The sequence below is a fragment of the Hyla sarda genome, chromosome 5 (assembly GCF_029499605.1).
Source record: "Hyla sarda isolate aHylSar1 chromosome 5, aHylSar1.hap1, whole genome shotgun sequence".
Taxonomy (NCBI): domain Eukaryota; kingdom Metazoa; phylum Chordata; class Amphibia; order Anura; family Hylidae; genus Hyla; species Hyla sarda.
The window spans coordinates 327,771,887-327,799,521 of record NC_079193.1 but is presented as its reverse complement, the minus strand read 5'-3'; the positions used below and the strand labels follow the sequence as shown (position 1 = coordinate 327,799,521).

Genomic DNA, 27,635 nt, shown 5'->3' with positions numbered 1-27,635 from the left:
ACAGAGAAGTCTGGAGGAGGAAGACTGAGGAGTCTGAAGGAGGACAGTGCAAGCCGAACTGAAAAAAATAGTGTGGCAGTATTATTACAGGTACAGTGGGTGGCAAGGGGCACAGTTTCTGGCAGGGTGATATTAAAGGACAACTGCAGCACAATATACACTTATCCCCTATATACAAGATAGGGGATAAGTGTTTGATCGCGGGGGGTCTGATCGTTGGGACCCCCCTAGATCTCCCTAATGGGGCGCCGCCATTAGCGCTTATAGTGAGCGCTGAAGGCGCATAGCGTCGACCTAGAGGTCGACGGTGATGCCCCGTCTCCTCCCCGTCCCAATACAGTTCTATGGGGGAGACGGGGAGGCAGGAACACTGCCTCCCCGCCTCTCCCATAGAGATGTATGGAGGAGGCGTGCCGGCCGCAACATCATGCTACTGCTGGCACGCCCCCTGCACGGGAAAGCCACGGCATAGCCGCGGCCCCGTACAGGAGATCACAGGGGGTCCCAGCGGTCAGACCCCCCGCGATCAAACACTTATCCCCTATCCTGTGGATAGGGGATAAGTGTTAATTACGCTGCAGATGTCCTTTAAGGGGGCATGATGTCTGACAGGATTATAGTCAGGTGACACAGTTTCTGGCAGGATTATAATGCTTATTGTCTTTATACAGAGGATGAGGATCTGCTGACAAATTAAGGTTCCAATAATATCCTGGCCTCAGGCTCTGCAGAGAAGATGGCGCTGAAAGTAGTCCTGGTGCGTGGGCAAGAGGAAGAAGAAAAGGAAAGACAACAGGGAAGATGTCACTCAGGTCACTGATATCATTGTGTATTCTCCTGACTGTCCCATCATCGCTGTAGTCACTTGTATGTTCTACAGTTATGATGGGAGACACTGTACCCCAACCTTCAACTGTTACAAAACTACAACTATCATAATGCCAGAGGCTCTCCAGCTTTACAACAGCTGGGGGTAATTATGGTGCTTGTTGTCAGTCTACAAGTATAGGAGGTTTTCCTAAACTCAGGTGACAGGCTGACAACATTATTGCTCTTAGAGGTATTCCTAAAATGTAAAATGATCCCCAATTCAGAGGATATGGGAGAACTAGGTGATGGGGGGGGGGGGAGTGTTGTCGCGTATGTGCAGTGTGTCGTGTACAGTAGTGGGAGAATATTAAAGGAGTACTCCACTGGCCAGCGTTCAGAACATTTAGTTCCGAACAAAGTGTGCGTGCTGCGGGGGGTCGGTACTAAGTGTTCTGAATGCTGGCCAGTGGAATACCCCTTTAAAGGAGGAGGCTGGGTGTGGTTAGCGGGCGGAGTCGGGCTGTGGGCTCTAGCCTCCGCTCTTTTGGAGATCTAGCTTCACCCCTGAATGAGGGCAATTTGCTTTTCAGCTAGTTCTCTGGGACAGAGGTGACTCTAGACTTTGTGAGGCCTTAGGCGAAACTTCATGCCCACTGACTTCATTGGGATTCCACTGTCCAATTCTCAAAGTGAATTTTCACAACAGAATTCAGTATAAATTCTGCAGAATTCCACAATTCCTCAAAATTTCCATTGCAAGCTTTGCAGAACAGAATTTGAGTGGAATTGCGGAATTCTGCAGTGTGACTGTAGCCTTAGGGTGCATTCCCACATTGCAGCTGCTGCATGTGGTAGAAATGTGGTATTGACCACACAGGTAGGTATTATCTCCATGTGGCAGACACAGCAGGAAACCTAAGCCTGTCCTAACCGCACTATGTCTCTGTCTCCTATTCGCATCCCCAAAATTACGCAATACAAGATAATGTTGTATATTGGGGTATAAATATATATATATATATTACACTGTATATATATACATAAAACAATGGTGCAGCACTCAGGTATCCAAAAGAAAGTGCAAATTTATTCACTCATGTCACACAATGACTATAGCCAAATAAAAGCCACTGCTGTGCAATGATTAAATAAATGTTCACTTTCTTTTGGATACCTGAGTGCTGCGCCATTGTTTTATGGTTATCTACAATGACTGTAATAGCGTTTTGGTCTCTGGCACCATATTCTTTGGATTGGCTTAATAGAAATAGAGCTGCAATCTCTTTTTTGGCTATATATTTATATATTTTTTTTTATACAAATGCATATACACACAGTGCATTTTTACACACATATACTGTATGCGTATACTACACGTGTGTATACCAGCTTGCGCACACAAATACATGCATACATGCTGCATGTATACACACATACATACTGTAAACTCATTCTACAGATATGTATACCAGACTGCACATACAGATACATATACACATACATATACTGTACCAAACAAAATAATGTAGAAAAAAAAAATCAAAAAGGTCAGAAGTGAAGAGACCCGGTAATGTGGTGTTGTACGGTGAGAACAGAATTCTCTTTTTTTAGTAGGAAACTTTAAAGCGTACCTGTCAGGTCCCACAAAAAAATATGAATATGTTACACTGTACCTAATTCTGGCCATATACATCTGCATTTTTATGCTTCTACCACCTATATTTATTGCAAAAATCCCTCTTTTCATTAGCTCACAGTGTGTCCCTCCCTTGTGGTGGTGGGAGGTTATTGGTGTGTGGTGGGAGGGGGGCGTGTCCCTCCCTTGTGGTGGTGAGAGGTGATTGGTGCTTCTGCTCATGCAGCCTTGTCCATGAGTCAACTCTTGTCCATGGCTTATGGACAAGCTGAGGCTGCTGCAGGACTGGTTAGTGTCCCAGTAAGTATGGGGGACCCCTAGTGATGGGATTTTCAGGGGCTGTTTTCTTTATTAAATATAAAAAAAAAAATTTTTTTACAACCATATTACAAAAGGTCTTTAATTTTCATAAGTAATAATATATAAAAAGTTTTTGGATCTGACAGTGCTCGCTTAATAAATATGCAGGTTGTTATGCAAATTTGTTGCTACGCCCTTTTTGTTTTCCAGTGCATGTTGTATGTTGGCGCATTCTTAAGCAGCCCTGCCCCCAGACATGTTGCAAACAGCGTGCGCAAAAAAAGCAAAAACAAACAACAAAACCTATTGGAAAGAGCTAAGTAAATAAGGGCCTGTATCTATATGTCTCTCTGTATAATTGTGGGACCCAGACTAGTTTTGGCTGATTAGTCATTGCCTGCATCTTCCGCGGCCATAATATGAACAAACCAAGTGTTATTCATTGGAAGGTGTGTGTGAGAGATAATATGTTGGCTGGGCATCCTTTAGTGCAATACTACAATGAGTAATATTTATATGATTCACACTGATACTCACATTAGTCTTGGTTACAGTCTAATTCACTTGTGCCGCCATATGCACACGCCAAGGTCCGTTTTATAGTACGGTACTTCAGATTTCCATGCACAAAAGAGAGAAATAGAAAGACAAGCTCTCTCTGAGTGAGTACTGCATTAGAGCAGGTACCTAACCAGGTAAGAAGCTCACCTGTAACCATTGTGCAGATGGGAACAACCACAGCAGGTATATCACTGTAATGGTAGCAGGTCGTGGCCACAAGTCCTTCCCAATGCGTATTGATCCTTTAGATAATATGCAGCAAAAAGCAAAGGAGACTGTTAACCAGTCGTGGAGGAAATGAAAGACCATAGGTGCAGACCATAGGTCAGTGACATGTTGGAAACTTATTCAACATTGTTGCAAAGACGGCTATAACTGAGAGCGGGAATCTGGTTGGTGTGGACAACTGCTTCTAGTCTTCCCTTGCATTTTTTTTTTTAGGTGAGGGTGTTATGAGGGCAGATGGAATTACCCAAGGGGCAGATAGCATTAACCCCTTGTGTTCATGACACCAGGGCTTGGTTTATCCTCTACACCACCCAAAGGAATACTACTGGATCCTGGACTAGGCACGGGGCAAATAATGACTCCAACGCCAAGTTACGGAACAACAGCAGCTTTACTGAGTCGGATAGGTGTAACAGTCTATACAGCTTGGCTAGGCCCAAAGAGGTGACCAGTGACTTCAGAGACCACAGGGCTTGCTGGGACTTATAGTGGACTTGGACAATTTGATGCACGGCCACGCTGACTTGATACAGATTGATTTGGACTGACTTGACTGATACTGACTTCACCCCTTCTGTAGCTTACCAGGCTTTGACTTGACCTGTGGGGCAATGGACTTAAGAATCCGTGGCAGTGTGGTAGACTTTATCCTCCTCTGGACTCCAGACACACTCTTACAGGACTTGATGTTACTGCAACTCAGCTAAAATAAACCAAAAGGCGCAAATAGGGTAGAGTCCTGCGTCAAGACCACACTTTAGCATATGAGGGTCACGCAGCATATAAACCAAATAAACAATAAACACCTATTAATGTGTTTAGGGGTGAGCCTAAAACGTAACTTTTACTTATTTATAGATAAAATACAAAACATAAATCGTGTATTTGTGAACATAGATTACCATTGCCAATAAAATTGCAAGGGATTCTAGCTGTATGGTGGATGGCTCAGGTGGGCTCTGCTTAGCCTTGCCAGCCCAACCGTGCCTCCTGCACAACAAATTCTCCCAACCAAATAAAGACCGCCGACACGTTTCTACCAGCACTCAGGCTGGTGTCATCAGGGAGGTAACATCATTGGTCAAAACATATAAAATGTATAAACAGTGAATTATTATATAGATCCAGGTACGGGAAAAGGCTGACCCTAACTATTGTAACATAGGGATTCATATAGTTAGCCTGTAAGAAGAAATGCAGCTCGGTCCCTATAGGTCCCTATAGGTATATAATTCCCCAGGATCTCCAGTTCAGGTCCACTGTTTCCACGGTACAGACGGGGTAAAGCAGAACCTGCTGTGGCGCAGGGAGCCAGGGAATCTCCGCTCTACTTGCTTGTTCAAGCGAGGTGCCGGCGTCTGACATCTCAGCTAAGCAGGAAGAGAGCGAGCTAGCTCCACCTAGGGCTTATATGGGGGAGACTAGGGGGGGGGTCCCATAGGTTACCATGTAGGACACATGGTCACCAGTACATACCTGGGTAACAATCAAATGACAACATGTCTTAAAGGCATAACACATTTTATGTACAATACACTATATAACAGGCATAGAAGTAAATATATAAGGGAACAGATGAAGGGGGGGGCAGGGGTCACTGGATGGAGTCTGCTTGACAGGGCAGCAAGGGTACAGAACTGCAACTCCTGTATTGGGCCACCATTTTATGAGTGGTCATCTCTCCACCATGATGTTCCTATTGCCATTTGTTTACCAGTTTTTCTCCAACTATTTCTGTATTTTGCTGTTTTATAAAGGATCTAAAACTGGAACCCCTTGAAGAAGAAATCTTAGAAGGAAGCACAAATTCAGTAAGTAATTCAATGATTTCCGTTTCCCCAGCAGAGTGTTTGGTGTTATTCAGTAAAAGCTTCTAAATGTGACATTTTCAACAACTGACATGTTTTTGACTTTTCTTGTAATTTAATCAAAAAGTGCATTTTCTTTTGTGTTGTTAAGCAATTAAAGGATGGAAGAAAAAATATAATGGGGGAGATTTATCATTGCTTTTAGAGCATTTTTTGGTCTATGTTTTGGCGCAATTCAGGCGCAAGCAGCATATTTAGCGACTTTTATGCGTCTTTTGATATAGACAGTTTCACTCTTTTTTCCTATCCGTAGAACTTTTTCTTTTTGATCATGCAGTGGTCACATATTTATCATTTGCGACTTTTGTCAAAAGTCGCTATTTTGTGTACAAAGGTACTTTTTTTGGGGGGGCGCAAAGTTTCACCACCTACCAGTAGGGGTGACAATCAGTTCTACCTTCCGCAATTCAACCTTTAACCTCTTGTGGACGACAGCGTCCCACTCCCCTTCTATGACACGCGCTCAGGACCCATATCTAATGCCAGACATCACCGATCACGGTGATGCCTGGCTTTAACCCCTTAGACACCGCAATCAAATTTGATTGTAGCGTCTAAAATGCAAGTAAAAATGTCCCGGCAGCTCTATGAAAGTAAGTAAAACACCTAACCTGCCAAATTCAGGACCTGGGAAAGTGTCTCCTTCCCTCCCTCACAAGTGTCTAGAAAAAGTGTATGTGGTAGAACTTTTCCCACCACAGCAGAGCTGCGCAAAATTCATCATCCTGCTGCACCTTCTTGATAAATAAGATGGACGCTAGTCAAACCCACCACCCAAATAAACGTGGGAAAATAGCTCTACCGTAGACATTCTTTGATAAATCTGGGCCTATGTGTGTAAATGTTCATGTAGAACACTTAATAATGCTGTACAGCAGTGGGATGTTAAAGGGATTGTCCTACCTCTTTTGCTCCATGGCACTCCACTTCCGCTCCCCAGTCATCTCGCTCATAGGGGAGGGGGCGGATGCTTGTCTCGATTATCCCATGGGGGTAAAACCACACCCACATTCAATGTCCAATAGAGTCATGATGTCAACGCATCATCGGTAACATTATGCAGCCATTGGACATTGTGTGGGGGCATAGTTTCACCCACACACGGTGATTTGGACAAGCACTCACTCCCTCCCATCTTGGAACAGTAAACCTCTGTGATGATCAGGCACCAGAAGAGGTAGGACCTTTTTTTCTTTCCAGGGAACCCCTTTAATATGCAAAATATGAGAAGTACTTAAAGAAGACTTGTGGACAGTATAAAAAAAAAAAAAAGAGTTTTCTTTATATCATTTTGTCATGGAAACTTTAGTCCTTTACATTGGTAAACCTACCTGCACTTAACGTGCAGCACAGAGTCGGGCAACATAATTAAAAAAATAATAATATTTACCTCTGATCTATGGGGTAACAGCCCTATAGGTGCCTTTTTATGTTTTAAAAAACTTAGAAAACCCCCTTAAAGGGGTACTCTGCTGCTCAGCATTTGGAACAAACTGTTCCGAACGCTGGAGCCGGCGACGGGAGCTCGTGACTTCATAGCCCCGTTCCCTCATGCCGTCACGCCCCTCCCCCTCAATGCAAGTCTATGGGAGGGGGCGTGACATACGTCTTGCATTGAGGGGACGGGGCTATGACATCACAAGGTGTGGGGTGGGGTTACTACATTATGAGCTCCTGGCACCTCCCCCAGCGTTTGGAACAGTTTGTTCCAAACACTGAGCAGTGGAGTATCCCTTTAACCCCTTAAGGACTCAGCCCATTTTGGCCTTAAGGACTCAGACAATTTAATTTTTACGTTTTCATTTTTTCCTCCTCGCCTTCTAAAAATCATAACTCTTTTATATTTTCATCCACAGACTAGTATGAGGGCTTGTTTTTTGCGCGACCAGTTGTCCTTTGTAATGACATCACTCATTATATCATAAAATGTATGGCGCAACCAAAAAACACTATTTTTGTGGGGAAATTAAAAAGAAAAACGCAATTTTGCTAATTTTGGAGGGTTTCGTTTTCACGCCGTACAATTTATGGTAAAAATGACGTGTGTTCTTTATTCTGAGGGTCATACGATTAAAATGATACCCATTATTACAAACTTTTATATTATTGTTGTTCTTAAAAAAATCACAAACTTTTTAACCAAATTAGTACGTTTATAATCCCTTTATTTTGATGACCTCTAACTTTTTTATTTTTCCGTATAAGCGGCGGTATGGGGGCTCATTTTTTGCGCCATGATTTTTACTTTTTTTTGATACCACATTTGCATATAAAAAACTTTTAATACATTTTTTATAATTTTTTTTAATAAAATGTATTAAAAAAGTACGAATTTTGGACTTTTTTATTTTTTCGTTCACGCCGTTCACCGTACGGGATCATTAATATTTTATTTTCATAGTTCGGACATTTACGCATGCGGCGATACCAAATATGTCTATAAAAAAAAATTTGCGCTTTTTGGGGGTAAAATAGGAAAAACCGGACATTTTACTTTTTTATTGGGGGAGGGGATTTTTCACTTTTTTTTTACTTTTACTTTTTTTTTTACACTTGAATAGTCCCCATAGGGGACTATTCATAGCAATACCATGATTGCTAATACTGATCTGTTCTATGTATAGGACATAGAACAGATCAGTGTTTTCGGTCATCTTCTGCTCTGGTCTGCTCGATCCCAGACCAGAGCAGGAGACGCCGGGAGCCGCACGGAGGAAGGAGAGGGGACCTCCGTGCGGCGTTATGAATGATCGGATCCCCGCAGCAGCGCTGCGGGCGATCCGATCATTCATTCAAATCGCGAACTGCCGCAGATGCCAGGATCTGTATTGATCCCGGCACCTGAGGGGTTAATGGCGGACGCCCGCGAGATCGCGGGCGTCGGCCATTGCCGGCGGATCCCTGGCTGCGATCAGCAGCCGGGATTAGCCGCGCATGACACGGGCATCGCTCCGATGCCCGCGGTTATGCACAGGACGTAAATGTACGTCCTGGTGCGTTAAGTACCACCTCACCAGGACGTACATTTACGTCCTGCGTCCTTAAGGGGTTAAGGTGCACAGACCCTGTGCGAGGGGATGGTATAATCTGTTACGAGCATAATTGCTTTTGCTTCAATCAGGGATGAGAAATCTCAGTAGAGTTTAAGTTCCCGGCAGCTCCCCTCTAGCCGTCTACGCAGTGTTTTATGACAGTCTGTCTTCTTTGCTCCCTAGACACTTGCCTTTTTTCAACCGTACTAACTATATAACTATAAGCTGTAGAATGTCATCATAACTAAAGGTTATAATTGGCTGACAGGCTTCCATAATAAACACACGCCAATATGACATCTCCACTGCTCTCTCCCCTAGAGATTTACCTAGATGGAGTCCAGTGGCAGCAGAGTTCAAGGTATAAAGATAATGCAGTCGGCGTCCCTGCAATCCTATGAACAACCACATATGGCTTTGTGATCTTGTGTTGGTCTAAATTTAAGAAAACGTAACAAAAAATAGATAACTTCTCGCTGAGAATTCAGGGAACTTGAAACATTAAAAGGGGTACTCCGGTGGAAAACATTTATTTATTTATTTATTTTTTAAATAAACTGGTGCCAGAAAGTTATGCAGATTTGGAAATGACTTCTTTTACAAAATCTTAATCCTTCCAGTATTTATCAGCTGCTGTATACTACAGAGGAAGTTCTTTTCTTTTTGAATTTCTTTTTTGTCTGTCCACAGTGCTCTCTGCTGACACCTCTGTCCATGTCAGGAACAATTCCCCATAGCAAACCTATCCTGCTCTGGACAGTTCCCGACATGGACAGAGGTGTCAGCAGAGAGCACTGTGGTTGGACAGAAAAGAAATTCAAAAAGAAAATAACTTCCTCTGGAGCATACAGCAGCAAAGTACTGGAAGATTTTTAAATAGAAGTCATTTACAAATCTGTTTAACTTTCTGGCACCACTTGATTAAAAAAAAATTGTTTTCTATCGGAGTACCCCTTTAGGCTATGTTTCCACTTGTTTTTTTTTTTTGGGCAGTTTTTGGATATCTGCCACTGCAGTTTTTGAGACAAAGTCAGAAGTGGATCCATAAGGGAGGAGAAGTGTAAGTCCTTCCTTTCTCTGTCCTGTTCCTTATGAATACATTTCTGGCTTTGGGTCAAAAACTGCAGTGGCAGAAATCCAAAAACTGCCAGAAAAACAAAACAAGTGGAAATTTATCCTTAATTTATCCTCTGATCTCTCAGTTCAGTATGCCTGTAAGACTGCCTTCATGTCTTGAAAAAAGGCCAACATTAAAAATCAACTAAAGATCCAGTAACTGAACATCTTCCTCCTGGGTCGCCATGGTGCAGACAATGACTTACTGGGTCAATAGATTTTGAATGCCATCCAATGGAGATTCTAGGAAAACAAGTTCTCACAATGGCTATGATGTTGCCCCATGTCTATAGCACTTTTCCTCACTTTCTTTTTTCCTCATGTACAAACAGGGAGCCACTCCACCATGTACCAAAGGTCCCAAAAGTAAAAGGAGAAGGTCCAGCATAATGATTTTTTTTTTGTAAAAGGCAAATATTTATAGTACAAGTAGTTACATAAATAACATCCAGTACAGCAAATGTCTGACACATTTTGCTTCCTACAGGAGCTTAGTCATGGGCAGCCAATCACAAAGGTCCTGTAGGGAGCGTCAGGCTATTGCTGTACTGGATGTAAATTATGTAACTACTTTTGCTTGAACAAATAAAATATTTGCCTTTTTAAAAATTCTTGCACTGGACCTTCTCTACTGGAGACTTTACAGAGAATTTTATGTATCATAGTAAGAGGAGATGTTACAGCAAAGATTATTTTAGGTGGATGGGCCACAATTGAAGGCCTATTCCCCAGAATTAGTTTATATATGTATATATATATATATATATATATATATATATATATATATATATATTACAGTATTGCAACAAGTACAGCTGGGCGGTATGGCCAAATATGTGTATCACAGTATTTTTCTAACTTATGGCGGTTCCACGGTATATAACGGTATCCCCCCCCCCCCCCCCCCCAAAAAAAAAATTTTTTTTTATCATTAGTCCAGCGCTTCGCTGTCCCCATCGGGGTAAATACTCACATATCACCCGCCGCAAGTGCTGCTCTCCTCGTCCTCCTGTCTGTTGCGGCCGCCGGCGCTGACACTCTATACTGTACGCTGTATCCCTATGCCTGGGCTGCAAAAGGTAAACAAAAATAAACTTTAACGCATGTTCCTACGTCGGCCTTACGCTTTTCCTGGGGACGTGAACGTCGGACAGCCATCAGCCTATCACCAGCCGTAGCAATGTTCCGCCTCGGCCGGTGATAGGCTGAGCCCACTGTCATGTAACGAGCCGGCTTCTTACATGACAGTGGGCTCAACCTATCACCGGCCGAGGCGGAACATCGCTGCGGCCGGTGATAGGCTGACGGCTCTCCGTTCCATTCCCTAGGAAGCTGGTCCGGACTGACGGGGAAGGGGAGTTAAAGTTTCTTTTGTTAACCTTTTGCAGCCCGAGCATAGGGATACAGTATAGAGCAGTGGTCTCAAACCTGCGGACCTCCAGATGTTGCAAAACTACAACTCCCAGCATGCCCGGACAGCCAACGGCTGTCCGGGCATGCTGGGAGTTGTAGTTTTGCAACATCTGGAGGTTGAAGACCACTGGTATAGAGTGTCAGCGCCGGCAGCTGGAGGACGAGGAGGGCAGCGCTTGCAGGTGACATATGTGAGTTGCGCTGGGCTGATAATTAATTGGGGGGGGGGGCAGAACAGTGCTCGCGGGTCACATATGATTAGTTCCCCAATGTGGGGACAGTGCAGCGCTGGGCTGACAATTCATTCATTCCCAAGGGAGAGGGGCAAAACCGGTATTGCGGTATGGGTTAAAATTAATATCGTGCAGCACAAAAATGTCGGTATTCGTTATGAACCGGTATACCGCCCAGCCCTAGCATCAAGCTAATAAACAAAATGAAAAAAAAAAAAAAATGGACTGTATACAGAAGGATGTCTGAGAGTAGACACTATTATTAGGACACTCGCTGCCATCTACCATGCCATGTCTGCATTCATACGGCTGATCAAGGCTTTGTAGAATACACTTAGCATTGAATCAGAACGCCGGATGGTTTTCCTGCTGTGGCCTTTGTGTAGATGAAGTGTAAAGCCTGGGTAGAAGCAGAGAACCGATCCTCCGGAGGATGAAGAGGAGCAGGAGATCCGTGACCTTTTCAGAACTGGTGTTAGAAATGTCTCTCTCTGTTTCACCTTTGATGTTTTGTTCCTTAAAATGTATTATGTTTAAATGTCAACTTATCTCTTCTCCAAATATAAGCCTACAATTGTGCTTCATACTCTGTATGATGAGTAAAGCTTTATTTCTACATGGTATGGATAGCACTTTCTCTTATGGAATTACAGTGATCCCTCAACTTACAATGGCCTCAACATACAATAGTTTCAACATACAATGGTCTTTTCTGGACCATTGTAACTTGAAACCAGACTCAACATACAATGCTATAGACAGTCCGGATCTGTGAAATGTGTCACAACTGGAGGAACTGACCAATCAGAAGCGCATGCACTGACTGGTGTCTGGTAGCGCCCCCTACAGTACAGGGAGGAACTACAAGTTCTGTACTACTCCTTACCTGTGCCAGGGTTAGCTGCTCCTTTAGACACCAAGTAAGGGCGGCTCCATTTAGGACACTGGGGGAGATTTATCAAAACCTGTGCAGAGGAAAAGTTGCCCAGTTGCCCATAGCAACCAATCAGATCGCTTCTTTCATTTTGCAGAGGCCTTGTTAGAAATGAAAGAAGCGATCTGATTGGTTGCTATGGGCAACTGGGCACATTTTCCTCTGCACAGGTTTTGATAAATCTCCCCCACTGTGTGTACTGTATAGGACCCTGAAGAAGCTCCTGTCCCCTACATAAACCATTGTTTCCCAACCAGGGTGCCTCCAGCTGTTGCAAAACTACAACTCCCAGCATGCCCGGACAGCCTTTGGCTGTCCGGGCATCCTGGGAGTTGTAGTTTTGCAACAGCTGGAGGCACCCTGGTTGGGAAACACTGACATAGACTTTGATTTACAGCTCCCAGCAGATCTTTATTACTTTTATATGTACGGATTTGCTTTATCTATATCAGTTATCTACTTATTTTATTTAATCCTCACTTTTTCCTATTTTTGGATGACATTTTGGTGGCTTCAGAACCAATTACCAGGTTTCCATAGAGTTCTGGTCTCAACATACAATGGTTTCAACATACAATGGTCGTCCTGGAACCAATTAACATTGTAACTTGAGGGACTACTGTATTATTTTTTTTTTCCATTAGATTTCTTCACTTATTGTGGATTTGTATCCATTTTTTATCTGCAATATGTCAATCGTTATATTCACCTATCAAATAAAACCACTGAATACCACTGTATACAAAATAAATGTATCTTTATTGAACAATCAAAATTGATTACATTAAAACATTATGAAAAATACCCACAACAAAAGAAATTGAAAAGCTAGGGCCCTAGGGTGAACACACCCTCTTCAGTAAAATCATAAACAACAATGGCGGTAAAGGGAGATAACAGTACCAATGGGGTATATATACGCTAGCAAGTAAAGGGAAGTAAAATAAAGAGCAGACCCCCCCCCCAATAATAAAGTGCAAATTCATGACTATCAATGCACAATAGCCAACTAAGTGACTAAAATATATTCATACAAAGACGGGTGTGACACCACAGTTACCCACCAGTCCTCGGACACGTTTTGCTGGTTTGCTGGGCAGGCTTTGTCCAATATCATTATTATTATTATATCCAGGGGATATCCAGGGAAAAACTGTTTTTTATATATCAACTGGCTCCAGAAAGTTAAACAGATTTGTAAATTACTTCTATTAAAAAAATCTTAATCCTTTCAGTACTTATGAGCTTCTGAAGTTAAGGTTGTTCTTTTCTGTCTAAATCCTCTCTGATGACACCTGTCTCGGGAACTGCCCGGTTTAGAAGCAAATCCCCATAGCAAACCTCTTCTAAACTGGGCGGTTCCCGAGACACGTGTCATCAGAGAGCACTTAGACAGAAAAGAACAACCTTTAACTTCAGAAGCTCATAAGTACTGAAAGGATTAAGATTTTTTTATAGAAGTAAGTTACAAATCTGTTTAACTTTCTGGAGCCAGTTGATTATTTATATATATATATATATATATATATATATATATATAAAGGGGCTGAGTATTTACCTCAGGGCGAGGCCACCACTCCTGGTGTAACGGAGCTTCCGAAGGCCATTAATCACTCCGCGGGCATTCTGGGTAGGGGAATATGTAAAGCAGCTCATTACATCACCTTTTCAGGTAATGTTCCCTGGTATCAGCTTAGCTCCTGTTAAGGAACATAAAAAGCTGATCGGGATTTTATGCCAAGCCAGACTACTCCCCATCTGCAGATGGGTAGAAACTTCCCTTTTGGGGAGTAGTCTGGTTTGACATAAAATCCCGATCAGCTTTTTATATTCCTTAACAGAAGCTAAGCTGATACCAGGGAACATTACCTGAAAAGGTGATGTAATGAGCTGCTTTACATATTCCTATATATATATATATATATATATATATATATATATATATATATATGTATATATAAAGTTTTTTCCTGGATAACCCCTTTAATTATTTATATAGCGCCCTTGATTCCAGGACACTTGGCTGTGGTGAGTCCCTCATATAGTGAGCCCAGTTTTAGTAAATTCCCGCCATGGTTGGTTTCCAATAACATCACTTATGTCCTTCCGAGAGGTTTAGCATTATCGTAGCATAACCTACAGTTCACTATAACCGTTCCAAAACAAAGAAATCGCAGCTCACACTTCCTCTGTACTCTCTCACCTGTACACAGAGAGATTGGCAAGCGTCTCCAGACTTTAGAAAATTCTGCATCCAACTAGCTCCGGCTCATGGTGCATTAAAAACCGGATTCTTTATTGAAATTTTTATTAGCGCAACACACAGACACAGGACTAAAATTCACTGTTCAGCCACATTGACCTGTGTAATGCCAGGTCATTTAGAATTTGTGGACCTGTGACGATTGAGGTGTATTCACATGCAGCAGATTTGTTGTAAAAATTTGTTGCCGCAACTGTCCCATTCATCTGAACGGGGTGTGCAAAGATTCATACACATCTTGCAGAAACTATTCAATTCTTACTTCTAGAATGGATTCTTGAGTGGTAGAAATCTCTGCACCAAATTTGTCCCCTGTAATCTTACCCATAGAAGACAAATAGAAGCTTTGAGATGAACCACATGGCAGCGAGCAAAATTCTAAAATAAAGATTTCATGCCATATAAAATTGACTGCATTATTTTTTTTTTTTTAAATATATAGGGTGTCCTTATCACACATTTTCTTGATATGCCCTTCTGATCCTTAGATATGAGTTTATAAACATCACATCAAAGAGAAAAAAAAAAGGTGCAGAGCGCTCACCATTCCAGTTGTAGGCAGACACGGCTAGGTAAATCCAGGACCGCTTCGTTCTGTATGGAGTCCAAGCGACGTGACGACTGGTTTGGTCTATGTGGGAGTGCGGCAGGTGGACGGTGGGGGTTCAGACGTCAGGCCACGGACCGTATCACGCCCTTAGGCGCTTCATCAGGCCGCCTCAGTGGCCTGATGAAGCGCCTAGGGTCGTGATACGGTCCGAAGCGGTCGTCACGTAGCTTGGACCCCATACAGAACGAAGCGGTCCTGGATTTACCTAGCTGTGTCTGCCTACAACTGGAATGGTGAGCGCTCCGCACCTTTCTTTTTCTCTTTGATTTGATGATGATATCGTATACTGCTGTTCCTTGTGCGTGTAGCGCTCCCGGTGGTTGCCTATTTTGCAGTTCCTGCAACACCTGTAGCTCTTACCTGCTTAACTGTGGTAGGACATAGACATACAGACATAACGGTGGTGCCGACTACTTGTGTCTCTTTGAGTTATATATATATATATATATATATATATATATATATATATGAGAGTTTATAGTTTGTTCCTGAGATGTGATGTGGATTTATAGTTTGTCTGACAGTTCAGGGAATGAGTCAGATGGGTGGGGACTTAATTTTAATAATGGGTGTGACTATCAGATTATGGGCAGTGTTATACAGTCAGGGGGTGTGTTTTAGGTATACACACTCCTCAATGTACAACATTCACATCCCCTGACTGTATAATCCTGCCCAATCGATCCCATAATAAAATTAAGTCCCCACCCATCTCACTCATTCCCTGATCAGACAAACTATAAATCCACGTCACATCTCAGGAACAGAAGGGCGTATCAAGAAACTGGAAAAGGGTGCTATTATGCTATGACAGTAACATTTGTTGGGTTGACCACTTGTCCTCTTTAAAGGGACTTTCTAGAATTAGAAACAAAACTCAGCTTTTTTTTTTTTTTTTTTATAGCAGCAACACCTATAAGATTTGTCTAGTATTGCAGCTCGTCCTCTGTAGCCCCTGTAGTCTCCTTCAAGTTAAAATATTTTAGGTCTCTGATTTCAATCTAAAACAAAATTTCGCTTTCCGTGTATTCAGTCCCAAATAGAGATATCTGTGTCAGAACAATTATCCTTCCTCTTTCTCATTTATGAGTGAACCGGGAAAAAGATACAAAAATAGTTGTACGAACGTATAAAATAAATGAACTCTTATTATAAGGCCGGAACGTTGATTCATTTAAGAGTAAAGAGAACATTGTAGATTGTTCATGCTTCAAAGAATTTCCGGTTCCAGATCTACAAGTGTCAGCGAGACGCATGGATATTATGCTCCGATCCTTTTGTCTTCTATCTCGGTTATTCTAACATACTAGGCATGAATAATGGCGGCTTCTCTATCTGTCACATTATGTCAATCTTTTTTAATTCCTTAGCACATAATGATTGTTCAGAGGCAGCTATCTGTGATAACTGAGGAGCTGGAAGAGTTTCGTCTTTCCTTAAAACACTACGTAGAGTCCGTTACTGCTCAGACAGGATGTTTACAGTAAGTAATGTGTGTCTATTGTACATTATGGAGGACCTCCACCACTGGTGGTGTCAAAAATGGGACATGACTGAAATTTTACGTAATACTGAGGGGTTACTTAAACTTATTTTACTATCCATAGTCAGGAGTTGGTCCAAAACACAGAAAAGGATCAATGTCTTGCTGCATGAAATTTTCTGGAGACTCAGCTCATGGACAACCTCCTGACCTTTTCCTTTCCAATTTGCTGATATAATTCAGAATGCATGGTTCCATTAATGATGACAAGCCATCCTGGCTCAGATGCAACAAAATTGGTCAAAATCATGGTACTACCACCGTGTTTCACAGTTAGAATGAGGTTTTTATGCTGAAATGCAGGTTTTTCATTCTCCAAACAAAACACTTACACAAAAACTTTCTATTTTGGTCTCATCAGATTATAAAACATTGTTGCTTTAGCCTTTCGTCTTGTTCAGGTGATATTTAGCAAGCTGCAGATGGGCAGCAATGTTATTTTTGGAGATGCAGATTTTTCTCCTTGTGATCTTGTCATGCACACCATTTTTGTTCAGTGGTTCTTGATGGTAGACTCATAAGTATTAACACTAGCTAATGTGAGAATGGCTTTTAGTGGCTTAGAGGTTACCTTGGGACCTTTTTCTTGGTGTGATCTTTCTGGGTCAGACACTCCTGGGAAGGTAAGAATAGTCTAGAATTGTGAATTGGTGGAGTCCAAGAGATGGTTTTATAACCTTTTCCAGCCAGATGAGCATCAACCTCTCTTTTGAGGTTCTCTGAAATCTCCTTTGTTTGTGTCATGACCCACTTCCACAAACAGGTTGTTAGGATCAGACTTTAAAGGGGTACTTCGCCCCCAGACATCTTATCCCCTATTAGGGGATAAGATGTCTGATCACGGGGGTCCTGCCGCTGGGGACCCCCCGTGATCTCCCTGCTGCACCTGGCATTCATTTAGAGCATTTGATGCAGCGCCGGAGGCTCATGATTTCACGTCCGCGCTTACTCTTGACATCACGACCATGCCCCCTCAATACAAGTCTATGGGAGGGGGCGTAACGGTCATCAATCCCCTCCCATAGACTTGCATTGAAGGAGCATGGCTGTGACGTCACAAGCGGGGCTTGACCGTGACATCACAAGCCTCCGCATCGCCAGTCATCCGTCACGGAGCAAAGTTCACTTGGTGCACCGGATGTCTGGGGTGCCACAGCCGAGATCGCGCAGGTCCCCCCGTGATCAGACATATTATCCCCTATCCTTTGCATAGGGGCTAAGATGTTTAGGGGCAGAGTACCCCTTTAATAGATCCCTGTTCTTTAAATAAAACAGGTCGTCCACTCACACCTTATTATCATCCCATTAATTGAAAACATCAAACTCTAATTTCACCTTCAAATTATTTGCTAATCCTATGGCTCTCTTCATATGTTGCAGTTGCATTGCAGTTTCATTGCAGTACTATCAAGGCACCGCAGCTTTTTTACTGTTAGTATGCAGTACCGCGACAGCACTGCAATGAAACCGCAATGCAACTGCATCATGTTAACACAACCTAAAGGCTCACATACTTTTGCCACTCAAAGATATGTGATATTTTCCTCAATAAAAAAAAAAGTCAACTATTTTGACTGGTTCTCTTTATCTACTTTTAGGACTAGTGTGAAAACACATGCAATATAGTTGTAGGCCACATTTATGCAGAAATATAGAAAATTCTGAAGGATTTACAAACTTTAAAGCCCCACGGTACGTCGTGCACAGAAGTCTGAAGTCATACAGCTCGTATGTACTGTGGACAACATTACTTTCCTGGAGAATATAGAAAATGATGGCCCCGGGATGCAACATATCATAGAGCCACCTTATTCTTTTTATCTGCCCTATATACAATTAACCTATAGTAGTTTTCAGAACTATGATGGATTCCAACAACCCTCTAAGCAAAATGTCTCCTACATAGCTAGAGATAGGTTCCATTCATTACCAGAGAATGCATAAAAACTATTACTATCCAGTTATATCAGACTGATCATTTATTCTTTTGTCTTTCACAGTGTTTCCATTCAGAGGCTTTCCAGTGAGTCTCGATTTATCATCTATGAATTTTGGGAAAGCAGTAACACATGGAAGAAGTAAGTAAAGGAGTTTACAATGTCAGTTTATTATACATAAATAGTCACTAGGGGGGTCATTCAGAATTGGTTTTACACTGTTTTTGTGGTGTAAATCATGCAGTGGTCATGAATTTATCAAGTGCGATTTGTCGCAAAGCCCTCAATTTATCTGACCTGACCTGGCTTACAAAACTGGCTGTGGGCAGCATTTTTAAAAAGTTGCACATTTTGGAGCACAAGTTAAAAAGTTGCATAAAACAGGGGCGGAGTCCTGACGTCAGAATACTCCGGCCCCGTGGTCGTCACACGGCAGATTCTGAGCTGGCAGCGTGGCGTGCAGCTCCCCGAGGTGGGTGCTGAATGCAAGATTGCGGGGGTCCACAGCGGTGGGACCCCCGCAGTCAGACATCTTATCTCCTATCCTTTGAATAGGGGATAAGATATCTTAGGGCCGGAGTGCCCTTTAAAGGTGTAAACAAAATGTCCATCTACACCACCCCTATAATCTTCCAATGCACAAATCAATAGTACACTTAAAATATTGTAATTTATCATACTAGAGAAATATAATGTTTTTTCCTACTTCCTCACTGCTATACTCCTTATTTAGTCTAAAAAACTGCTACAATCCATCTGAAAAGGGATCAGCTGTCTGAGAGATCAGGTTTCATGCTGTCTATAGAAGTCTATGGACAGAAATGTCTACCCTAATATTAAAGGGGTACTCCGGTGGGAAAAAAATGTTTACAAATCTTCTCACGCCAGTAAGTTAAACAGATTTGTAAATTACTTCTATTTAAAAATCTTAATTCTTCCAGTACTTATCAGCTGCTGTATGCTCCAGAGGAAGTTGTGTAGGTAGTTCTTTCCAGTCTGCTCACAGTGCCCTCTGCTGCCACCTCTGTCCATGTCAGGAACTGTTCAGAGCAGGAGAGGTTTGCTGTGGGGATTTTCTCCTACTCTGGACAGTTCCTGACATGGAAAGAGGTGGCAGCAGAGGGCACTGTGGTCAGACTGGAAAGAACTACACAACTTCCTCCAGAGCATACATTCGCTTATAAGTACTGGAGAGATTAAGATTTTTAAATAGAAGTAATTTACCAAGAGCCAAACCAAGGAGCAAAATGATGTCTTTGAACATCAGACTCCACTGGGTCCCAACGTATCCCATTGACTTGAATGGTGGCCATCAGGTGTCCGTAATTTTAAGGGAGTTGAAAGGAGAAAAAATATAGGACATGCAGCATTTTTATCTCCACTCAAATCCTGTCCTTTCAATGGATTAAATGTCAGAGCTTCTATTAGCGGAGCTCAACTATAGTGTGAACCTAGCGATACCCTCTTCTTTCTCTTTCCTACTTCCTAGTAATCTACCCAATGTATGTTACGGCATAGATGGAAAGGAATAGGACTTCAAGATTAGGCAACGCATTGCTTGTTTGTAACCATGGAAAAAGGGCTACAGACCACACATTGTGTCCAGTTTTTGGCACCTGTGTATAGGAGAGACATGGCTGAGCTGGAGAGGGGGCAGAGGAGGGTGACAAAGATAATTGATGATATGGGAGGATTACAGGACCAAGACAGGTTATCAAGCTTGGGGTTATTTAGTTTAGAGAAAAGACGTCTTAGGGAAGATCTGATCACAAATATATGAATGGACAGTACAGAGATCTTTCTAGTGATATTTTTTATACCTAGGCCAGTAACCATAACAAGGGGGCATCCTCTATGTCTAGAGGAAAGAAGGTTTCATCATCAGCACAGACCGAGATTCTTCACTGTAAGAGCAGTGAGACTATGGAACTCTGCCCCATGATGTTGTGATGTCTGATATATTACAGGTTATGGATACTAGATTTATGGGGATAGTACATTGATCCAGATACGTATTCTGATGCCATATTGGAGTCCGGAAGGATTTTTCCCTCTCATGGGGCAATTGGCATCAGCCTCATGGGTGGGGGGGTTCCTTCTTCTGGATCAACACAGTAGGGCTTTAGGTTGAACTTGATGGACTCACTGGAGCAATTATAACTGGTTGGAAAGGTATAAATTGCATTTAAAGGGAATCTGTCAGCTGTATTTGATGCCAAAAGCTGCAGACACCATCGGAAAGCTGTTAAGATATAAAGGCATCCCATACCTTTCCTGGAACTGATGCTGGTTGCCATAGTTATAAAAACTCCTTTTTATTTCTCAGATCAGATTTCCACAGCTTGGCACACCTCCTCAGCCACCTTCACCTCCCAACCCCTCCTTGATTGTAACCCAAGTCCTGTTCATCAAGGAGGGGCTGGTAGGTGAGGGCAAGGAAGGTGGTGTGCCAGGCTGTGGCATTTGAGCAGCTCAGCTCCGCTTCCTCGACACTTGGATTAGAAATAAAAAGGCAATTTTATAACTTTCCCAACCAGCATGAGCTCCTGAAGAAGGCTTTTATACCCCAACAGCTATCCAACAGTGTCTATGGGGGACATTTATCAATTTATGTTGGTGTAATGTATTAAAGATTTTACCCGTTTGCTTGGTATATTGGGGGACATGTATCAATAATGGTGTAGCAATGGGTGATTTTATGTATGTTTTTTTTGCGCCAAATGGAGCATATTTGCACCAAAATAATTTTGGCACAAATGTAGCCCTACAAAAGGCGCAGAATTCCAGGCAGTAAATCTGACTTTGGGACATTCTATTGTTGTAGCTATTTTCTCTGTCACTTTATTCATGGTGTAGATTTGCGCCTAAATGAAGTTATTTGCGCCTAAACTTGCGCCAAATCGAAAAGTCGCAATTAATGAATTCCAGACCAAAGAATGATTGTAACTGAAATCACGACTAACAAAGTGAAATCAGTGATTTTGTTCTAAACCATTTGGCGCAATTGTTTGTTGCAAAAAGTGACATAAAAGGAAATTTGAGACAAAGCACAGTCAAAAAAACAGGGTAAAATCCTTCATACATACCCCCCAATGTTTGCACAGTTGCATAAAATTTACCAAATTTACCAAACAGAACTTGATAAATTTTGCTCAATTATAGAAACCAGTGAGCTGTAGAGACAGGTTTAAGCTTTGTGCTCTGGCATCTGACACTTTTTTTGTACATTACACTATTAGGTGGTGTAGGTTTGAACAAAAAATTAGGATTTGCGCAAAAGAACACTTCTAAATTTAACTTGCGCAAATAATAAATACAGCTCCAGTGCAAAAAGTGATGTACGGTACACCAAACAGTAGACAACGAAAATTGCGCAAAAAATGCAATTGAGCAAACTTTGCAGGGACATTTAGAACATTGAAGTGATGTAAAGCCAATGATACATGTTCACCTATATCTCTAAGCAGCATATACAACTGACGGATTCCTTTTAGAGCACATAAACACCAGAAGGGCTCGGTATGTAACTAAATTTAGCATCTACAAAAAAAAAGCAAAAAGGAACATTTATGGGCTGATCAATGTTACAGCAGCCCTTCGGTATGGTATAGATAATAAAATCAGAACTAAAAGGTAACACACATTGGGGGCATTTATCATTGGCTTTACAACACTTCTATGTTCTTAATGTCCCTGCAAATTTAGCACAATTCCATTTTTTGCGCATTTTTCGGTAGAACTGTTTGGTGCACCGTACACCACTTTTTGCAGTGAAGCTGTATTTATTTTCACAAATTAAATTATATCGTACCCGTCAGATCCAACAAAAAATGTTTTTTTAAATATATCACTCAGTACCTAATCCTGACCATGTACATGAAATTTTTATGTGTCTAGCAACTTTATTTATTTTTTATTACACTTTTAATTTAGCTCACTAATCTGAATTCCTCTCAAATGGAGGGGGCGTGGCCTCACTGTGCAGGTCTCCGCCCCCTCCCTCAGTATGCTGTCTGCTCACATCTCCTCTAGCATTAGCAAAACTACAACTCCCAGCTTGTCCTCACTGACACTAGCGGGACACAAGATGACAGTGGGAGGATTTTTCCTCCAGCTCTGATCCCTGCGCTCACAGCTGTCAATCATGGAAGTGTGTCCATGACATAGGTGATGACGCATGGACACAGCAGGACTAGTATGTGTCCAAGCAGGCGGGGGGGCAGTTGTATGATTGGCTTTTTCGGTATGAAATACTGAAAATGTTCTAATGAAAGCAATTGCAAAACCTATTGGTTATACATGCTTTACAACATATCAAAAGTTTATGCAATCTGACAGTGCCCATTTAAGAAGTGTTTATATTTTTTTTGCACAAACCTACACCACCTAAGGGTGCGTTCACACTACGGAATTCCCACGGAATTACATTAGCGGAACTCCGCGAGCGGAATTCCACGGTGTGAACTTAACATTAGTGTGAATGAGTCTCCGCGAGACCTGTTCACAATGTGGAATGTCCGCGGCGGACAATTCTGCCACTGAAATTATTCCACGCAAAGAAAGAACATGTTCATTCTTTGCGCGGATTCCGCGAGCACTGCATAGCCGTCAATGGTGACGGCTCAGTGCCCAGCGGCCCTAGCGCCGAAGCAACTTCGTCGGCGGCCGCCAGGCGGAATCTCCGCTCATGGAATTCAGTGAGCGGAGATACCGCAGTGTGAACGCACCCTCATAGGACACATACAAAAGTGTCAGATGCTAGAGCACAAAGCTTAAACCAATCTCTGCCACTCACTGGTTTCTATAATTGCACAAAATTTATCAAGTCCTGTGCGACTTTTTGGAAAAATTTTAGCAACTGTCCATACACTACACCAAACAGGGGTCAAATCTTTACTACCTTACACCAAAATTGATAAATGTCCCCCATTGTGACAACACCCCACACCAACCACTGGAGCACACATGAGAATAAGAGTCAATGGGGGAGAATTATCAAAACCTGTCCAGAGGAAAAGTTGCTGAGTTGCCCATAGCAACCAATCAGATCGCTGCTTTCATTGTTCAGAGGCCTTTTCAAAAATGAAAGAAGCGATATGATTGGTTGCTATAGGTGACTCAGCAACTTTTCCTCTGGACAGGTTTTGATAAATCTCCCCCAATGCCTCACACAAGCCAGAAGGTAATACAGGGAGTTAATTTTTGAGGATTTGTCTTTATAAATGACCAAAATGCAGAGGGAAAGTTAATGCATCTCTAATAACAGCTTTGTGTCTCCACAGCCACCTCCAAGCCAATTACAGTAAGACGTTCCAGAGGAGTAATGTCGATTTCCTGGAAACCCCTGAACTGATGACAACGATGCTCGTACCTGGTAGGTATAATTATCATCATCGCCTTCATACACAGCGACGTCTACCGCAGCCCTGATCCCTGGAGACCACCACAGATCACTTCCCTTCATTTAGTTTATAAGCCTGTACCGTGTGAGAACGTCATAGGTGCAGACACAAGCATTGAAAACCCAACTGGCTTTATTCAAAGTGGGACATTCTAGGTGATAAGATTAAAGGGGTACTCCGGTGAAAAACTTTTTTTTAAATCAACTGGTACCAGAAAGTTAAACAGATTTGTAAATTACTTCTATTAAAAAATCTTAATCCTTCCTGTACTTATTAGCTGCTGAATACTACAGTGGAAATTCTTTTCTTTTTGAAACACAGCTGTCTGCTGACATCATGAGCACAGTGCTCTCTGCTGACATCTCTGTCCATTTTAGGAACTGTCCAGAACAGCATATGTTTGCTATGGGGATTTCCTTTTACTCTGGACAGTTCCTAAAATGGACAGAGATGTCAGCAGAGAGCACTGTGCTCATGATGTCAGCAGAGAGCTCTGTGTTTCAAACGGAAAAGAATTTCCACTGTAGTATTCAGCAGCTAATAAGTACAGGAAGGATTAAGATTTTTTAATAGACGCAATTTACAAATCTGTTTAACTTTCTGGCACCAGTTGATTTAAAAAAAAAAAGGTTTTCACCAGAGTACCCCTTTAACCCTTGCCCTACTGGGGGCTGGGGACACCTGCCACTTTGGGCGACCTCAATAGATCCTGTCAACGCATTTCACTATTGCAACCTTATGTCCTTGAGGCTGCTGTAAAGCAAATGTTGTAGACAGTGCAGAACAGCAGCTCAGGCAACATGGCCGCCCAAATAACTGTATACAGAAAATAAAAAATAAAGTTTATGAATCAGAAATATAATCGGACAATTGAAGTGGACATAGTCTTCCAGCTGTAACTACTAGAGATGATTGCATATTTGGGGTCCTCATATCTTTATTGACTATGGACAACCTACTGTCATATTTTTTAATAACAAAAAAAAAACAAAAAAACATTTGATGATAAGCATCCCCCCCCCCTCCCCCACTTCCTAAGGAGCCATTGCTATGCCTAGTAACCATACATAAAGAAAGAGGAAAAAAGTGGGGGAAGAGAGAGGAAAAAAAGAGAGAGGAAAAAAGAGAGGAAGAAATTGCGCCCTTAGTGAAGGTTTAAAAATTGAGTTTACAGTATTCAAGGTTAAACTCACCGGAGGGCGTTGTGCTCAGGGCACAACACCTATAAAGCGTGGTATGGTAACAATTCCCAGGTCCGCAGCCTCAGTCCTCTGGTAGCAGGCACGCTGTCCCAGTGTAACGTAATAGCAGGTATTGGAAGAAAATGTGGACGAATTTTGGCGCTGGAACTCTGGATATTAAAAAAATCAGGAACACATCCGCATTCCTTTCAGAGGCTTTATTGTGAATACATAAGCTACGCGTTTCTGGTCCGAACCGGACCCTTCGTCAGGCAAGGTATCCTGAGGAAGGGTCCGGTTCAGACCAGAAATGCGTAGCTTATGTATTCACAATAAAGCCTCTGAAAGGAATGTGGATGTGTTCCTGATTTCCTTAATATCCAGAGTTCCAGCGCCAAAATTCGTCCACATTTTCTTCCAATACCTGCTATTAGTAACCATACATAGCTGTGCACGGGAAGTAGCAGATCTGTACAGCTGCTGCTCCCTTTGATGTCTTTTTAGGATTCAAGGAGGGGCCACATAGGTTAAAGGGGTACTCCACCCCTAGACATCTTATCCCCTATTCAAAGGATAGGGGATAAGATGTCTGATCGTGGCATCAGCTGGGACCCCTGCAATCTCTGTGCAGCACCTGGAATTCGTTTAGAATGCTGGGTGCGGGCGGCGGGGGCCGTGCCGTCATGGCAGCACCCCCTCAGTGCAAGTCTATGGGAAGGGGGTGTGGCTACTGTCACGCCCCCTCCCATAGATTTGGATTGAGGGGGTGTGGCGTGACATCATGAGGGGAGTGGCTGTGATGGCATGACCCTCGCAACACGCTCCAAGCGTTCGGAACAAAATATTCCGAACGCTGGGGCACCGGAGTACCCTTTTAAAGGTTTGTTTGTTTTTTTAAATAGAGAAAAACGGAGCAAATTTTTTTCTTTTCACAAACAGCACCACTGTTTCTGTGGTGCTGTTTCTGGGAGAAATCGACTCTGTTTTTGTAATCCTTAATCCTAGATAACACCTTTTAACAAAATAGATGGCAAAAAAATAATTAAAATCAGCTAGCTATATTTTGTAATAAAAATAAATAAACAAACTAAAATCAATACATTCAACGTTGAGCAAATCCGTTATAAAATGTCTGTTATTGTCACATAACTGAGGTCATTCTTAACGCATTTGAAACTGATGTTAACAGAAGTCAACAGTCCGTTATATTAAAAGGTTTTGTTAAAATTAGATGTAACATCACGGACTATTAACATCCGTTAAAACTTTTGTTCATCACCGATAATATCAGTTATTTTTTTAACCATTTCAATAGTTTTATTCTGAGCATGCTCGGTAGCAATAACGGATGTAAATATAACAGAGGCTAACAGAGATTACTGTCACCACAGATGTCAATGTTAAATTACAAATGTACATTACAATGTCCGTAATTTCTGAGTGAAAAAAAAAAGTGCTTTTTTTTTTCTGTTAAAACTAAAGTGGAACTGATGACAACTGATGTTAGCGGAGATAAAAAAAAATCTCCAATAGAAATGAATAGGATCTGTTAACTTTAGCTTAATAAATTAGTTAACGTTAATGAAAAACGTTGCTGTGAAACCGGCCTGAGTCTGCACTTGAACAGCTTTCTTACATTTTTATTAGACTGGGTAAAAATTTAATGTAAATCTCTATTTCCCTTCACCATCTCTCATCTCGAATTCAGTGGGATTTCCATGTTTGCTTGTAACATTTTGTCTTCTGTCCTTCACAGCATCTTGGTGGGTCCTCAATAACAATTAGAAGTATACAGCGCCTCCATGGATCCGAACCAATGAGGAGATTATCAGACATTATACATTAAGAAATCTGTACTATTGTATCTTCCCTTGTGTATCTTTTAGACAGATTGTATGACTGCAGTGTGCGGGAGTAACATGTACCTGCTGTATTCAGTGATTCTGATGAGATCTGCAGTGGTTGGTATTGAACGAGTTTTATTCATCATTCAGTCATCATTACAAGTCGTACAATAAATTACAATCACACAAAGCATGACAGTACAATATACAGCACAGGTTCCCTAAGCTATACACTATACCACATGCTACGCTAACACTCCGCTCCATCACTCGATATCGAAGAAACACAGTCGAAAAACAACAACACATTACAGTCTGTGATCGGGGAGGGCATGGGATCCATGTAGGTAGGGAGGGGAGGATTACAGGGCCAAAGATGGTCCGGACTGTCCAAGATGGAATAGTCTCTAAGCAAGCTGTGTATCAGCCTACGGCAGTCCTGGACGGACATGTCCTCCCTGTTGTAAATGAGGTGCTTCCTGGCCAGCCATATAGCGTCCTTAAAACAGTTCATACGGCGCCAGGCCTCCTGGAGATGGCCTCCATGTCGTGAACCCCAGGAAACAGTCCATAAAGCGCAGTGGTTTGGTCCACGTAAAGCTTAAGGGGTTTCTTCTCTGCCATTGCTTAAAAGTTCAGGTTTAAGGGGTACTCCGGTGGAAAACCTTTTTTTTTTTTTTTTTTAATCAACTGGTGCCAGAAAGTTAAACAGATTTGTAAATTA

General features: G+C 42.1%; 1 protein-coding gene across 2 annotated transcripts in view; it reads left to right on the top strand.

Moving 5' to 3' along the window:
- The window catches only part of NECAB1 (N-terminal EF-hand calcium binding protein 1), a 309,035-nt gene extending 281,400 nt beyond the window's left edge, over nt 1–27,635 (top strand). Inside the window, exons 9-13 of one of the 2 annotated variants that reach the window (XM_056522356.1) lie at nt 5,293–5,346; nt 16,375–16,487; nt 18,548–18,625; nt 23,767–23,858; nt 26,824–27,633. In XM_056522356.1, coding sequence (XP_056378331.1) covers nt 5,293–5,346; nt 16,375–16,487; nt 18,548–18,625; nt 23,767–23,858; nt 26,824–26,852 — 366 coding nt within the window. In that variant the 3' untranslated portion in view covers nt 26,853–27,633. Of the gene's footprint in view, nt 1–5,292; nt 5,347–16,374; nt 16,488–18,547; nt 18,626–23,766; nt 23,859–26,823 lie in introns of both variants that reach the window. The other variant, XM_056522357.1, reaches the window with a different exon arrangement.